The sequence below is a fragment of the Ceratotherium simum genome, chromosome 6, assembly GCF_057802395.1.
Source record: "Ceratotherium simum simum isolate JZ-2026a chromosome 6, ASM5780239v1, whole genome shotgun sequence".
Classification (NCBI taxonomy): Eukaryota; Metazoa; Chordata; class Mammalia; order Perissodactyla; family Rhinocerotidae; genus Ceratotherium; species Ceratotherium simum.
This window is the reverse complement of record NC_141905.1, coordinates 79756048-79773833: the sequence shown is the minus strand read 5'-3', so window position 1 is coordinate 79773833 and position 17786 is coordinate 79756048. Positions and strand designations below refer to the sequence as shown.

Here is a 17786-nt window from a genome sequence, read left to right as displayed (position 1 = left end):
CGTACAACTAAAATTAAAGAGTGTTTGTGTTTGTGTCTTGAGTGCCAGAAGTACTCTGCACTTTATAATAGAGGCAGGCTTACATAATTCAGTCGTACAACTTAGTCTTAGAATTTAGACAGGATCCTCTGCTTTCATAATAATAAGTTGGAGAAATAACTTTTTTTATTTATTTATCAACTGGTTGATTTTAATGTTAAAATATTATTATATGTTTATGCTTTAATATTTGTATTGAAACTTTTGGTTCTTTTTGGTGGGAGTAACTGTTAATGCATATTCCATAGAATAAGTAAATGAATTAATGAACATTGTTTTTTAACTCCTTCTGAAGGTGAGGGTGGTGAGATCATCTCCACCAAGTTCTCAGTTCAAAGCCACATTTCAGGAATCTTACCAGGTCTATAAACGTTACCAGATGGTTATTCACAAGGACCCACCTGATAAACCAACTGTGAGCCAGGTCAGCAGGCCAAGTGTAATTTTTCTGTGCAATCGGAACTTTCCCCTCCATTTGATATCGTTATGTGAATTCTTGGTTTATTTGTGGTACATTTTATTCATATTCAATTTGCAGCATATCTGCAAAGAGATAGGACTGTGGAGTAATGGACATTCTGAAAGTGCAGATTTTACCTAGTGCCGTGTTAAGTGCCAGTCATGTGTAATTTCAATGTGGAAAGTAACACATAAAATGAATTATCTTTGTTTAAAGTCACTATATTTAGATGCATTTATCTAAAAGTTAGTAATAAATAGAGCTCTGTTAAGATATTTATGAGAAAAAAGCAAAAAAAACCTATATTTTTATGGTGGGCATACTTTGCACAACATGGTTATTATGCTTTATTCCCATTTAAGTCACGTTTAGAGAGAGTTTATAATAGCTAAATCACTCTGTTGGTGTACTACCCGTACACAACTGAGTGGAGCTAGAAAAGTCACATAGTAGAATGCTTTAATAGAAGTTCTCATATGCTTGTAATTTTATAAGTCAAGTTACCCAAGAAAAATCTGGAAGGGGAAAAGCTTAAAACGCTTAATATAAGTAGAGGTGACAAAAGTAGTGGCCATTGCCATTAGCAACAGTATTGACGCTATTGTGTGCAGAGAAGCGCAATAGGTAGATAGAGAAAAAACCAAAATAAAAGAAAAATCAATTGTCCTGGTCCTTCTGCGTTTAAAATTTTCGTGAGTATTAGTATAAAGTTAGCCCTGTGTGCTCTGAGCCAGTCAGCCCATTCCAGGGTTTATTTGTTTCATGAGAAGTCCCAGTGCTGAGCTTTGGAAGTGGATTTGCGGAGATCTTACTCTAGCCTCACCTTCAGAAGCATGTCGTCGGGTGGAGATGTTTCACTAGCATTTGCTTGTATTTTCCTTGCTCTGAAGGTGAGGTTAGTGCCTGTCTCCTTTGAGGACCCAGAGTTCAAGTCGTCCTTCAGCCAGTCATTTTCTTTATATGTCAAGTATCAAATGGCCATACACCAGGATCCGCCTGATGAATGTGGGAAGACTGAGGTACCTTTTGTTAAATGTTCTTTCCTATGTTGATGAGGTTATCAATGAAGAAGCATAATACATAACTTTCTTATGCCATTTTCTTATCTGTTAAGTAGAGCTGATGATCCTTTTAGAGTGTACTACTGAACTTTTGTGAAAACGAGTCATACATGTGAGCATTTTAAATCCCTGAGAAAAAAGGATATGTTCTTATTCAGTGTTCTCTCCAGGAACCTGAATGTAGTGTGTTTATATGTTCAGTCATTGGACTCAGTCAGCAGACATCACTGATGTCTGCTCGTCCTGTGCCAGCCTGTGTGCTGCACCATGAAGGGAGGAGTCTCTGTCTTCAAAGAGTTGGTGATCAAATGGGAAAGATGGACCAATAAACAAACATATCTAAATAAGAAGCAAGTGGGAAAGAATTAAATATGTTCAGGTTATACAGAGTGTCATTTAACAAGCATTTATGGATTTTCCAGGCTGGAGATATTTAGATGAACAAGAGATTGCATAGTTGTCACAGTGGGACAGTGATGTGTTGCAAGAAAGGTGCCAACAGATACAGAAAAATTAAAGTTTTGATTTTTGTTTGTTTTTATTTTTTTAATGACACAGAATGTGTTAGCTTAAAAGAGATGATCAATAAGGCAGGAGTTAAGGCTGCATGTTCCGTGAGAGAGGGCTGACTTCCAGGTCTCCCAGAGCCTTGCTAGTTCAAGTGTGGTCTGCAGACCAACAGCTTCTGGAATGCAGAATCTCAGTCCTGACCTCAGACCTACTATATCAGAATCTGCATTTTGAACCAGGTCTCCAGGCAATTCATAGCACATTCTGATTTGAGAAGCACTTCCGTAAGTTCCCATTAAGACATGCAGCTGTGGATGATAGCATTTACAGCTAGGATTCTGCCAGGTACCAGAAACTCCCTTTGATATTCTCAGGGAGTCTTATTCATTTCTGAATATCACTCCTTCCTGCTACCCTGGAGATTCTGGCTTTGTGTCTGCCTGCTTACCAGGTATGAATAGTTGGGCCAGAACACCCTGACATGATCCAATGTGTTTGCTGGGTGAAGTAAAGATCACTTTCCCAGGAACTCCCCCGCCACACCCCCATTAGGCTTCAGGCCTCTATGGAATCTATTCCTGCAGACTTAGTTCATTGCTATGGGCGTTCACGGTCTAACTGGGGAAACAGATGGGTGTGCAATTCCAGTGCTGTTGGAGTTAGCTATTGGATTAGTACGGAAAGCCATCTAAGTGTGGGGCAGGAGGTTAGGGAGGTTTTTCTGAAGGAGGTGACATCTGAGCCAAGTCTGAAAAGGTGAGTGTTTGTCCAGCCAAAAAGGGAGAAGGGCATTCTCAGCAACAAGACTCTAGTCATGTGTCGCTGAATGACGGGGATATGTTATGAGAGATGCGTCATTAGATGATTTCGTGGTTATGTGAACATCATAGAGCGTATTAACACAAACCTAGATGGTAAAACCTACTACACAGCCAGGCTATATGGTACTAATCTTCTGGGACCACCGTGGTATATGCCATCTGTCACTGACTGAAATGTTGTTAGGCAGCATGACTGTATATGTAAGAAGTATAAAGCACCACCCATGGAATAGTCTTGCTAAAGAAATTGAACCTGAATCTACAAACTTCTAGATGTAATAATAAGTTTACAAAAAAAATGAGAGAGAAAGGAATATGTTAAAATGACACCTGGGCAATTCTATAAGACGAATGACCTTGTTTCTTTAAATACATAATAAACACTGTTTTAAAAAAGAGAGGGAAATCTACTCTAGATTAAAAGTTATAAACTTTAAAAAAAATATATAACTACAGTGCTATAATCACACCCAGCAAAATTAACAGTAATTATGTTATCTAATGTCCAGTGCATGTTTGATTTTCTTTAGTTGTCTTAAAAATGTCTTTTTACAGTTGGTTTGTTTGAATCAGGATCCATGTAAGGTCTATACATCACATTTGATTGATATTCTCTTAGACATCTTTTAATTTAGAACAAATTTCCCCCTTGGTTTTTTTTTTTTTTTTTTGGTGAGGAAGATTGGCCTTGAGCTAACCTCTGCTGCCAATCCTCCTCTTTTTGCTGAGGAAGATTGGCCCTGAGTTAACATCTGTGCCCATCTTCCTCTATTTTATATGTGGTATGCCTGCCACATGGCTTGATAAGCGGTGCGTAGGTCCGAGCCCAGGATCTGAACCTGTGAACCGTGGGCCACTGAAGCGGAGTGTGCGAACTTAACCACTACGCCACCGGGCTGGCCCATTCCCTTTTGTTTTTAATAGCATTTTTTAAAGAAATTAGGTCATTTATCTTGGAATTAATTTTGCTTCCTTCTTTTGATTCTTTTTGAAAATGTAAGCAGATAGATATGTGGCATCTATGGGTGTGGGTGTGTGTGTAATGTTACTCTCTATATGTGCAGTGTATGTGTATGTATATACATGTATATGTATCTGTATATGCATGTTTAGACTACATATACATATAGTTACACATACATGAACACCTTTCCCCCTCTTATACAGAGGTAGTGTATCAGACTTGTTTATATCTTGGAGATCGCTCCATAACAATATATGGAGAGATGGTCATCATTCCATTTTCTAGCTGCGTAGTATTTGTTTCATGGAATTACCATAATTTTTTCAGTCGTATCATGATTGATGGCCATTTGGCTATTTCCGGTCTTTTACTCTTGCATAGTGTTGCAGTGAGTACCCTTGTGCATAGAATTTTATGTATTTTTGTCAATGTGTCTTTGTTACAGGTTTCCAGATTGCTGGGTCAAAGGTAAATTCCTCTCCAGAGAGGTTCTTCTCTATAGGGGTTGCACCCTATTGTAGCCAGCAAACTATGAGAAGTCCTATTCCACAATGGCCTTGGTCATAGAGTATTTTGTAAGAATTTTGAATTTTTGCCGTGTACATAGGAATGAAATTTCTGCATGGTTTTAATTTTCATTTTTTTAAATTATAAGTGAAGTTGAGCATGTTTCCTTATATTTAAAATCCATTTGAATTTTTTCTTCTATGAATCATGTGGTCATATTTTTGCTTGTTTACCTAGGGGTATTGGTTTTTTTCTTTTCATTTCTTAGAAACTATATATTAAGGACATTAGCCCTTTGTGATAAAAGTTGCAGATATTCTTTTCTAGTTTGTCATTTATCTTCTTACTTTGCTTATGATATTTTGTAATGCAAAAGTTGATTTTTATGCCGTGAAATAATCAAGGGGCCAGAATTTGTAGGGCTGTATGAAGGGTCTTTGGATTTTAACCTTAGTGTAATAGAGAATTATTGAAGGATTTTAAATCGTGGAGCTGTAGAATTCAGTTTAGTTGTTAAGAAATACATTAGTCATGACTTGATGGGCAACAGAGACCAAAGTTGAATTGATTTTTTCAAAGAAAGGATTTATTTGCATATGCAACAGAAGTCCTGGCTTGTTAGATCCTAGGCAGATACCATCAGGGCTGTGTCTCCTGCTTGTCTCCCAGCTCCAGTTTTCTCTATAATGGTTTAATCTCAGGCAGGCACATGATGGCAGAGATGAAGACTGCCAGTTTAAGGTACATCATTGTCATAGCTAATGATCTTAGCAGAAAATAACGTGTGCTTCTTTTCTAAAGGTTTCAGTAGCAAGTCCCAAGGAAGGTACTGATGGGCCCAACTTGAGATACATCCTTATCCCTGAATCAGTCACTGTAGCTGGGGGTGGAGAACTCTGGTCATGCCCGGATCGCATGCCCCACCCACGAGCTTAGGTGGAGGAGGGTCCTTGTCTCAACTGCACATTTGAAAAAGAGTAGAGGAGCGATTCCTCTCCAGTAATGTTGGGCGCCCCAAAATCTTGCGTGGTGCTGAATGTTACTTTGGTGGCAGGGTTGTGTGGGAGGTTTATTCACAAATGATAATACTTGAGGCAGAGCCCAGGTAAGGTATGAGGGAACTTGAAGTAAGCAATGCTAGGAAGAGGATGGTAAGGATACAGCAGCTACTCTGGAGGTAGAATCGATGTGGATTTGGTGTCTGACTTGAAGGACGTTTGGGGAGTTGGAAGTGGAAGAGAGGGAAGAGTCCAGATTGATTTCGAGTTTCTGGCTTGGGTGACTGGGTAGATCGTGGTGGCTTTATCTGAGAGAAGAAATACAAGAGGAAGAAGAAATTGTGCATTTAGGAACAGAAGATGAGTTCTGTGTTGGGCAGGTTGAGTTTGAGAAGCTTGTGGGACAACTAACTGTGTGAAGATACTAGTCAGAAATGAGCATCTGGCGCTTCGCATCTGGAGAGGCTCTAGGGCCGTGTTCTGTGTTTAGACACAAGATATGATGGAGGCTTTTTAAAAAAGGCTTTGCATTCTGTCTTGGTACTAGGTTACATTTTCTCAATTTTATTTTATATTATGGTACAACTCTAATGTGTTATTTAAATGATCATATTATAGAGTAGTAATCTATACTATAAAAATGATATTTTTTTAAAGAAAGAAGAACATAGCATTTAATTAAAACCCTTTTACAGTAAATTTTATTGTGAGCCTGTCAGATTTTTATTTCCTTTTGTATGCAGTTACTGTACGTGTTTAATTTACATTCACTACCATCAGTAGTACTGAATTTGGGGACGTGATTTGACCTTGTGTTTAAATAGAAGTATATAATGGGTTCTTTATTGTAGCCAAATAGTTTTGTCTTAATGATCCGTTTTATAGGGTCACACACATACTTATAATAGCAAATTTGCACTGGTGAAAAAGTTTTTGACAGTACAGTAGTCCCCCCCCATCAGCGATTTCGCTTTCCACGGTTTCAGTTACCTGTATTCAACCCCAGTCTGAAAATATTAAATGGAAAATTTCAGAAATAAACAATTTGTAAATTTTAAATTGTGTGCCGTTCTGAGTAGCATGATGAAGTCTCGCACCATCCTGCTCCATCCCATCTACAACATGAATCATACCTTTGTCCGGTGTATCCACACTGTATATACTGCCTGCCTGTTAGTTACTTAGTAGCCATCTCGGTTATCAGATTGACTGTCGTGGTATCACAGTGCTTGTTTAAGTAACCCTTATTTTACCTAATAATGACCCTAAGCGCAAGAGTAGTGATGCTAGCGATTCAGATACACCAAAGAGAAGCTGTAAAGTGCTTTTTTTAAGTGAAAAGGTGGAAGTTCTAGACTTAATAGGGAAAGAAAAAAATTGTATACTGAGGTTGCGAAGATCTATGGTAACTTTTATTACAGTATATTGTTATAATTATTTTATTATTAGTTATTGTTAATCTCTTTCTATGCCTTTTTAAAAATTAAACTAGATCATAGGTATGTACGTATAGGAAAAAGCATACTAGTATGTATAGGGTTTGGTATATAGGGTTCAGTATTATCTGTGGTTTCAGGCATCCGCTGGGGTTCTTGGAACATATCCCCCAGGTAAGAGAGGACTACTGTCTAGTATTTTGATTTCATACGAATGGGTATATTTGGCTTTGATAAATCCTTTGACTTCGAGATCACTCATAGCATTTTATTTACCTGATGTCTAACTGAATTCATATGGAGTTTTCAGAGACTTTTGAAATGATATTGTTTTTCATTTGGGCCGATTTGTCATCTTTCTCAATATGGTTTCAAAGAAATAACATGAAATAACATTTTGCAAGTCAAGACTGTGCTGTGCTTTATTATTTATAATAGCTTTATTGAGATTTAATGCACACATCATACAATTCACCCATTTAAAGTGTATGATTCAGTGGTTTTTAGGATATTCACAGAGTTGGGCAAACATCATCACTAACTCTGTGACATTTTTATCACCCCAAAAATAAACTCCATACTTGTTAGCAGTCATTCCTCATTTTCCTCCAAACACACTGGCAGTAGTCGACCACTACTGTACTTTATGTCCCTGGATTTACCTAATCCAGACATTTCATGTAAGTGAAATCATACAGTATGATAAAGTATGTGGTCTTTTGTTGAGTGGCTTCTTTCACTTAGTGTAGTGTTTTCAAGGTTCATCCATGTTGTAGCCTCTATGAGTACTTTATTCTTTTTTAGGGCTGAATAATATTTTATTGTATAGATATATACCACATTTTGTGACATTTGGGCTGTTTTCATTTTTTGGCTTTTATGAAAAATTCTGCTATGTACATTCATGCACAAGTTTTTTTTTTTTTTTTTTTTTTTTGGTGAGGAAGATTGGCCCTGAGCTAACATCTGTTGCCAGTCTTCCTCTTTTTGCTTGAGGAAGACCGGCCCTGTGCTAACATCTGTGCTAATCTTTCCTCTATTTTGAATGTGGGTCACTGCCACAGGATGGCTGGATGAGTGATGTGGGTCTGTGCCCGGGATCCAAACCTGCTAACCCTGGGCCACCAAAGCAGAGTGCATGAACTTAACCACTATGCCACCGGCCCGGCCCTTTGTGTACGAGTTTTTACGTGGACATATGTTTTCATTTCTCTTAAATATATACCCAGGAGTGGAATTTGCTAGGTCACATGGTAACTTTATGTTTGCTTTTTGAGGAATTGCCAGACTGTTTTTCAAAGTGCTGCACCATTTTAAATTCCCACCAGAAGTATGTAGGGGTCTACTTTCTCCACATGCTCACTCACCCTTGTTTTTTTCCTTTTTTTTTTCCTAGTGGTTGTGAAGTGGTGTCTCATTGTGGTTTGGATTTGCATTTCCCTAATGGCTCAATGGTGTTGAGCATCTTTTCATGTGCTTTTTGGTCATCTGGATATCTTCTCTGGAGAAATATCTGTTCAAATCCTTTGTCCCTTTTTAAATTGGGTTGTCTTTTTTGTTATTGAGTTGTAGGGTTTCTTTATATAGCTTGTGGATATAAGTCCCTTATCACATATGTGATTACAAATATTTTCTCTCATTCTGTGTATTATCTTTATCTCTAGTAGGATTTTTTGTTTTAAAATCTGTTTTGTCTGATACTAGTATAGCCATTCCATCTTTTTTATGATTCCTATTTGCATGATACAGCTTTGCCATCCTTTTACCTTCAGCCTATTTGTATCTTTGAATCTAAAGTATGTCTCTTTTAGACATAATATATTTGGATTTTTTTTTTTTTATCCACACAGAGAGCGGTCTCTCCCTCTTCATTGAAGTTTAATCCATGCCCATTTATTGTTATTATTGACATAGTTGGATTTATGTTTTCCATTTCACTTTTGTTTCTATGTCTCATGTCTTTGTTCCTCTATTCCTCCTTTACTGCTTTCTTTTGCATTAAATGAATATTTTCTAGTGTAACATTTTACTTCCTTTAATGATATTTTCACTATGTGTTTTTGAGATGTTTTCTTAGTAGCTGCTCTAGGGGTTACCACATACACCTTGACTTACAGGGTCAACTTCAGATTTATACTAACTTAATTCCAGTGAGATATAAAAAGTTACTCCTGTATAGCTCTAGTCCCTCTTCCTCCTTTTTGTGCTGTTATTGTTATACATATTACATATATAAGTTACAAACTCAGTATACGTTGTTATAATTATTACAGCCACTATAGAAAACAGTATGGAGAGTTCTCAAAAAATTAAAAATAGAACTACCATGTGATCTAGCAATTCCACTTCTGGGCATTTATCTGAAGAAAATGAAAACTCTAACTTGAAAAGATACATGCATCCCAGTGTTCATTGCAGCATTATTTACAATAGCCAAGATGAAGAAAATGAAAACCCTAACTTGAAAAGATATGTGCAACCCCATATTCATTGCAGCATTATTTACAATAGCCAAGATATGGAAACAACCTAAGTGTCCATTGATGGATGAATTAAAAAAGAAATTGTGTAAACACACACACACACACACACACACACACATACATACATACACAATGGAGTACTACTCAGCCATAAAAAAGAATGAAATCTTGCCGTTTGTGACAACATGGATGGATCTCAAGGGCATTACGCTAAGTGAAATAAGTAAGAGAAAGACAAATGCAGTCGTTCCTCGGTATCCAATAGGGATTGGTTCCGGGACCCCCTGTGGAGACCAGAATCTGGGGATGCTCAAGCCTTTAGTTGGCCCTCCATATCCATGGATGCAGAGCCCATGGATATAGAGGGCCAACTGTATTGTATGATCTCTCTTATATGTGGAATCTAAAAAAAAAATATATATATGTATATATATATTTAGCAAAAACCAAAGCTCATAGATACAGAGAACAGATTGGTGGTTGCCAGAGGCAGAGGGTGGGGGGTGGGAGAAATGGGTGAACTGTTTTTGTTTTAATTTAAGTAAATAAAAAATTATTATTGCTTTATAGAATTTTATGTCTTTTTTAAAGCTGAGAAGAGGAATAAGAACAAGTATTTATTTATAATTTATTATAATTAGCCTTTTTATTTACAGTTTATGGCTGTCTTCATTTGTTCCTGTGGATTTGAGTTACCATCTAGTATAATTTCTTACTGTAGTACGGCTTTGTTCCCATCCACCTTCTTTATGATGTTATTGTCAAATACATTACTTTTCTATGTTATAGTCCCAACAATACAATTATATACATATGGTTTTATACAATTGCTTTTAAAATCAATCAAGAGAAGGCAGGAGAATATGCATTTATATATGAGAAGCCTCTGATGTCACTCCTATGGGGCGCAGCCTTGGGCGTTGCACAGTCACCCTGGAATGGCAGTGGCCTTAGAAGTGTTCTCTTTGTCTCTTTCCCTGATCTCCCTGTAAAGATGTTACCGCACCAGGTCCGCTTTTGCCCGCTGCCCAGAAAGCCAATCACCGAGACGACGAGATTGCAGAGAGAGAAGGTTTATTAATCACAAGGCAGCCAAGTGTGGAACCGGGAGAATGAATCTCAAATCTGCATCCCTGAAAATAAGGACTCAGGGATATTTATGAGCAAGAGGGCAAGGTGGTCTGAAATGATTGGAAGTGAGGAGAGATGTGGTCATTTATGATCTGCACAAGCGTAGTCAGGCGTCATGCCTCTTCGTAGGAGGCATGTTCACAGAATGGTGGCATTAGCATGCCCTGAGGGTGCAGTTCCAACCTCTTGCCGTCAAAAGGTTGCTTATTGGACACGTGTCTGCGTGGGCCCAGTTGATGGATTGGTGGTCTCAATCCGGCCTGAAGTGGACTAGGGGTTCAGTTCCTGGAAAAAGTAGCTCAAACACCCACTACTGTGGTGACCCCAGCTCCAGGGGGATGTTACCTATAGGAACCTAGTGGGAGTTAGATAGCATATTGCCTTAATAGCACAATTATCAATGGCTAAGTTTATCATGCAGATTTAAGTCTTCACTTTCCATTCTGATAAGTTTCTAGGTAAGGCCATCCACCCCTTCTTGCTGGTACAAGGAAGAAAATACCTTTACAAATGGAGATTTTCTTTATGAATCTAAATGTCTCTTATAAAGGGGAACCAGAACTAAGAATGGGATTAGCACAGACCCACCCAGATACCCGGAGATGTCTATGGTAATGGCCTGTTCTGGGGGCAGGCCTCCTATCTCCAACTCCTGTGGTTCGTTAGTGGGGGTGGGGGCCAAAGTGTCATTCAGGCGGGGACATATTTTGAGGTGACCAGTTCCGATCCTGATGCTTAATCATCAGTGGCTAATGGCTGATTTCAAAGATGTTTGCCTCTGTTGGTATCACACCCATCTCTTAGGCTCCACTAATTGCTGGCTGATTGCTCTGTTGTTTTCAAGAGTGCCCTGGCACATAAATTGCTCCATAGTTTGATTTAATTACATTTAGGCCCCTTTGTAGGAGCTTTTTTTTTTTTTTTTTTTTTTTTTGTGAGGCGATCAGCCCTGTGCTAACATCTGCCAATCCTCCTTTTTGCTGAGGAAGACTGGCCCTGGGCTAACATCCATGTGCATCTTCCTCCACTTTAAAATAATTTTATTTATTTATTTATTTTTTCCCCCAAAGCCCCAGTAGATAGTTGTATGTCATAGTTGCACATCCTTCTATTTGCTGTATGTGGGATGCGGCCTCAGCATGACTGGAGAAGCGGTGCGTCGGTGTGCGCCCGGGATCCGAACCTGGGCCGCCAGCAGCGGAGCGCGCGATCTTCCTCCACTTTATATGGGACGCTGCCACAGCATGGCCTGACAAGCGATGCATTGGTGCGTGCCCAGGATCCGAACCGGTGAACCCTGGGCCACTGCAGCGGAGCGTGCGCACTTAACCACTTGTGCCACCAGGCCGGCCCCTGTTGGAGCATTTTTTGATGCCAGTTTTTGAAGTTTGTTTTGACCCCAAGAGGGCTCTTTTTCAGCTTTTTTCCTGTTTCACTCTGGTAAACCAACTGGCCTACAGTTTAGTTTGTTGTCCTCATGGAACTACTAGCCTCCTCTTTGTTGCTTACCACCAAAATCGCCATTGTTTTCAGGAGTGCCCTTAGGCAAGCTGTGTTCTAGATATAGTCACTTCCCTTGTATATTGCTGAGGAGCTCTCTGTTCTTAGGGCCTGCCCCCTCGTGCCCCCTTGTGCCACTGCACTGTGGCTCATTTCTCTTTGAGTGACTCCCCTGCTTTATTATTAGCAGGGCACTGGTCAGGAGCAGTACCTCTGGTCTTCTCTAGGTAAGAAAATTAAATTTTTGGCTCATTAACAGGGGATTTCAAGCCTGTGAACTGCCCTAGTGATAATTCTGTGTAAGGAGGTGGTCACTGCTGTGGAGGAGGTTCTTCACCTGCTGTGTTCTCATTCTAGAAATTCTTACTTCACTTGGCAAATCCTTGCTTACAGACAGAGAGTAAGCACTCTCTATCTGTGGGCTAGCTGCCTAGAGAAACTGGCTTGGACATACTACTCTGCTTCCCAGTCTTAAAGTGTGGCATTTTATATTGAAGGAACTGAATTCTTGTCATAGAGTACAGAAGTAATTTCCCTTTGTACATGTTTTCCACATGAGTAAATGGCGAGTGGTCCTGTGCTCAGAGGCAGAAAGAGAAGCCGAAAAAGCTCTCCTTGGAAAAGTTTCAGTGTCTTCCTGACCTGCTTCAGGGGCTCCCTGCAGGGCTCACTGTGGTGCACTTTTGTTTATTTAATGGGCCAAACTAATTTAACTATATTCAAGAAAATACATTTTTTGCTCTTGTTGTTGTAAAACATTTAAAGTAAATAGCAGTCAACATAACTAACTTGGGGATTTGAAGCAACCCTATCAGTGCATAAAATCCATTTTGACTCTGTTGGTAACTGTAAAATAATCATTTAAACCCTCTGAAAAGTAGGTTATTTTTTGAGATATTTGCTAAGATAAATAAATATAGATTGCTTTGATGTCCAAAATAGCAAGTCAGTTCTTTTTAGTAACAGCTTTAGAAAAGTAGCACATAATTGAAGATAGTGAGGTTGTGGAGGACTTCACGAATTACTCCAGTGTGTTTGTTTCCGTTATTATTTTCAGTATTTCAGGTAGATACCACATTTTCAGAAAATAATACAATATAAATAAAACGGGAGTAATTTATGACCTATCTTTTGTATAATACAATATAAGACCAACCTTTAAGAATCTTTGTTTATCAAAATACCAGTAATTCCATATGATATAAACATGGAATTTTATCTGAAATTTTATTGATGTTATATTATAGAAAATACCATTATCTAATAATATTTACTAAGTGCCATTGGTTCCTTAGAATGATTAAAATTCATCTCAACTCTTTTAAACTATTTGAAAAACAGACTGTAGTCATAGCCCCAGTAGTCTCCGCATACTTCTGAGGCACTGACTAAATTGTTTTCCAAATTTTATTAACTTTCAAACTTAAAGGAAAATCAAAAGAATAATATACTGATCACCTGTATACCCATCACCTAGACTCAACAATGGTTGGTTTTTCCGTTTGCTTTATCTTGTTTTGTGTGTGAATCATTTTAACTTGTATTATACATTATGACATTTTACTCCTAAATTCTTTAGCATGCATCTCTGAAAAATAAAATATATTTCTTCAAAACACAGTATCGTTATCACATAAGAAAATTAACAATGATTTATAAATATCATCTAGTATCTGGTCCTTATTTACGTTTTCTGTTTTTTAAAAATTAATATCCAATCAAGGTTTGTATATTATAGTTGTTTTTTAATTCTAGAATAGCTTCTATCTTTTAAATAGTTTTTGTGATATTAACTTCTTTTCCCCAACTTTTTACTTTGAAATTTTTGAAATTTATGAACAGAAAAGTTGAAAGAATACAATGGACACCCACAAAATGTTCACCAAGGTTCACCAGTTGTTGACAACTTTGTCAGACTTGCTTTCTTTCTCTCCGTTTTTTTTTTTTGTTTGTGAGGAAGATTAGTCCTGAGCTAACATTCATTGCCAGTCCTCCTCTTTTTTGCTGAGGAAGATTGGCCCTGGGCTAACATCCATGCCCATCTTCCTCTCCTTTACATGGGATGCAGCCACAGCATGGCTCGATGTGCGGTACATAGGTCTGCACCCAGGATCCGAACTCATGAACCCCGAGCCGCCAAAGTGGAGCACGTGAACTTAACCACTACGCCATCAGGCCAGCCCCTCCTTTTTTTACCTGAACCATTTGTAAATAAGTTGTGAATAACACTTCAACTGTATACTAAGCGTGCTTCTCCTAAGAAAAAGTATATTCTCCTACATAACCACGATATTTATCATTCCTAAAAAATTAACAGAAATTCTCCAATTATACCAAAAATACCTTTTATAGCTTTTTTCTTTTAATATAGGATCCATTCAAGTTTCATGCATTGCATGAACTATTATGTTTTTGCTATGTTGATAATATGGCTAAGTTTCTTTAGTCTTTTTTGATTTTTTTTCTTTCTTATGACTGACATTTTTAGAGTCTAGGCCAGTGGTCTTTAGAATGTCCTGTATTCAGGATTTGTGTGTTTCTTAGTGATTAGATTCAGCTTCAGTGTTGTTAGGTGTAGGTGATGTCTACTTGTTAAAAAAACTTTTTATTGAAGTATAATGTTCATACAGAAAAATACACGTAAGTGTTCAGATAGATGAATTTTCATGAATTGAACTCACGTGTGTAACTGACTCTCAAATCAAGAAATTCACTACTACCAGCCCCTCAAAAGTCCCCTCTCGTCCTTTTCCAGTCACTGCCAGTACTCTCTTGACTTCTAAGAATGCTGATTAGTTTGCCTGTTTCATACTTTATAGAAGTAGAATCATGTGTGTGTACTCTTTTGCTTGTGGTGTTTTTCCCTCAACGTTATGTTAGTGCAATTCATCTGTATTAGTGTGTGTTGTAGATTGTTCAGTCTCAGTGCTGTATAGTGTTCTACTTATGCATATACCATAATTTATCCATTTCTGCTGTTGATGGGAATTTGATTAGTTCCATGTTTGGGGCTACTACGAATAGTGCTACAAATGTACATCCTTGTATGTATCTTTTGGTAAGCGTCTGGGCACATTTCTGTTGGGTGTATACTTAGGGTAGAATTGCTGTATCATCAGCAGATGTTCAGCTTTTAGATATTGCCAAACAGTTTTCTCTAGGGGTTGTGCCAGTTTTTTTGTTCTGCTGTATCATATCAGGTGGCACATAATGTCAGGTTGTCCCTTATTTGTGATGCTAGGTCTGCTCATGTGGTTGGATAGCTATCAGATCTCTTTATTGTTAAGTGAAATTCTCACTTTTGTAATTAGATTTTTCCATTGTAAAGGCACGTTATACCCTTACTATTTAAAAAGTAATCTGTGGGATGATAGTTTTGAGATATTTTGAATAACCTCTTTCCCAACAACCTATTGTCTAATCGTTTTAGCATCCTTTGATGCAATTTCATTTCACTGGTGATTGTGGAATAGTGATTTGTTTAGCTTTTCTTTTTTAAAAAAATATATTTATTAATAGCCATTCTTTGTTAAGGAGGCAAGATAAATGCTGAATTTTTTCCCCTTAAATACAAATTTCAGAGTAAGGAGTTAGTGGCAAATTAGTATCCCTCACCTTCTTTTTTTATTTTTTCCTATAACTGAGAAACTCATGGATTTTTTTTCATGTAGTACTTTATAATAACAATCATTATTCTTTTTGATGTTCAAATTGTCCCAAATTTGGCCAGTGCAAAATTCTTCAAGATATCCCCACTGCATTTTGATAGTCTCCTTGTAGTCTTGAGAGCCTTCCTGCTTTCTAGAATAGAAAGACACCTCAGTCTCATCTTCTGCATTTCCCAGCTCAGTCTTGGAACCTGCCAGCTGTTCTTCCAAGAAGCCTTGGTTCCTTATAATGGAGATTGAATTTAGAGACCAGGAAGAGTTGGGTAGTATGAATTTATGTTGAAATTTCCAATTCAAATTCAACGTTGTGGAGTTGTCTTAACTTTTCTGATTTTACATTTGTTTCTCTTTGTGTGTTTCTTGATCACATTAGCATCTTTATGAACTTGCTTTATGTTATGATATACATAGAATAGATCCAGTATTACAATATCAATAACAATACTGACAACTGATGGGTGAAATTTATGATTCTTTTTTGTCCCTCGAATATATCCTACTCAGATGTTCCGTCAGAATACTTTGTTCAGAAGTCACATGGAATAATTATTTTTTCTTATGTGGTTATGGTACTAAATTGACTTATGTTCAATTATTTCAGTTTGTTTTCAGTTTTGGGGTTTGCTTCTTAATTTTAGTTTTTAGTAGGTAATACATTTATGTGGTTCAAAAGTCAAAACTATGTAAAAAGAGAGACACTCAGAGAAGTCTCCTTTCCATATCTCCTCCACCCTGTTGCCTGCCCTCTGTTAACCATTTTGATTATTGTCTGGTATATCCTTCTAAGAATTTTGTGTTTTTTTGCAAAAATAAGTAAGTATATATGCATAATCTTATTTCACCTCCTGTTTTTCACCAAGAGACACAGTCTCTGTGTACTTTTTGGTACCTTTCTTTTTTCCGTAAAAACATGTCCTAGGGATTACTGTCACATCATATCAGAGAGATCTCTCTCATTCTTTGTGTTTTCAGCCACATATTGTTCCTTGAGTGGACATACTGTAGTTTATTCAAGCAATCTCCTATTAATGAGCATTTGGGTTGTTTCTAACCTTTTGCTGTGACAGGTAGTATAATTTTGTCATTTTGTATTTATATGAAGATAAACTTTTATGGTTGATTTCACATACTGCATCAAAGGGCAAAAGTTCATATAATTTTGTTACATAATGCCAAAATCCCTCCATAGATGTTGTAACCTTTTGCACTCCAATATATGTGAGTACCTTTCTCCACAGCGTCCTCAAAAGAGTGTGGTATCAAACTTCTGGTGGTTTTTTTTTTTTTTTTTTTTTTGTGAGGAAGATTAGCCCTGAGCTAACGTCTGTGCCAGTCTTCTTCTACTTTGTATGTGGGTCACCACTACAGCATGGCTGGTAAGTGGTGTAGGTCTGTGCCGGGGTCTGAACCCGTGAAGCTGGGGCTGCCGAAGTGGAGCGTGCCGAACTTAACCACTACCCCTTGGTCTGGCCCCAGACTGTTGTTGTTTTGACAATGGGTGAGAAACGTATCCCTGATTAATTTTTAACTTATTGAAAAGATGTTAGGAAGAAGTGTCTTATTTTGAATAACTTCCATTGTCATAGGCTGAAATGTTTAGAAAGAATTTTGTTTTGCGTTCCAACTTTATATAGTTTTATGAAACAGGTTAGAGACTGATGTTGATGGCAACAGTAAAATGAAAGGGAGCAAGCAATAGCAATCGAAGGGATGATAAAAATGATAGTCCTGTTATTATCCCTAATAATATTATTAACAATGTAAACTATGAGGTTTAAAAATTATCTTTCTAACAAACAGCCTTTAATGACTTGTAACATTTTTCTCAGAGAGAATATGAATCTGCCCTGTTAAACTTAGTAATTGAATCCAGGTAATTGCCTTAATATTTAAGCAGCAAGAAATCAGACCTTGTCCAACTGGTCCATAAGAAGTGTTCTTTTTGCACTTACATTGTGCCCCTATTTCCTCTCATTGTAGGATAAGCGTATGGTGTGATTTTATATATATATATGTATACGTATGTAATGTCATAGTCACATTATTATAGAATTAAAGGAAATTTTATGTAAATTTTTGAGAGGGACATATATTCCTCTCCCTCCTTTTTTTGTGAGGTCAAGTCTTTTACCTGAAGTACAGTTAGGGAGGATAGAAAGTAAGCCTGGCCTGAGTGATTTGCTTATAAGTCACCGTGTGGCCGTGAAT

The 17786-nt window shown here is 37.6% G+C and overlaps 1 protein-coding gene across 6 annotated transcripts in view; it reads left to right on the top strand.

Moving 5' to 3' along the window:
• Nucleotides 1–17786, top strand: part of ATE1 (arginyltransferase 1) — a 181783-nt gene that overhangs the window by 18931 nt on the left and 145066 nt on the right. For 2 of the 6 annotated variants that reach the window (XM_014785808.2, XM_014785807.2), the window contains exons 7-8: nt 335–463; nt 1390–1518. In XM_014785808.2, coding sequence (XP_014641294.1) covers nt 335–463; nt 1390–1518 — 258 coding nt within the window. The remainder of the gene's footprint in view (nt 1–334; nt 464–1389; nt 1519–17786) is intronic. The other 4 variants (XM_004428140.3, XM_004428139.3, XM_014785809.2 and 1 more) reach the window with 2 other exon arrangements.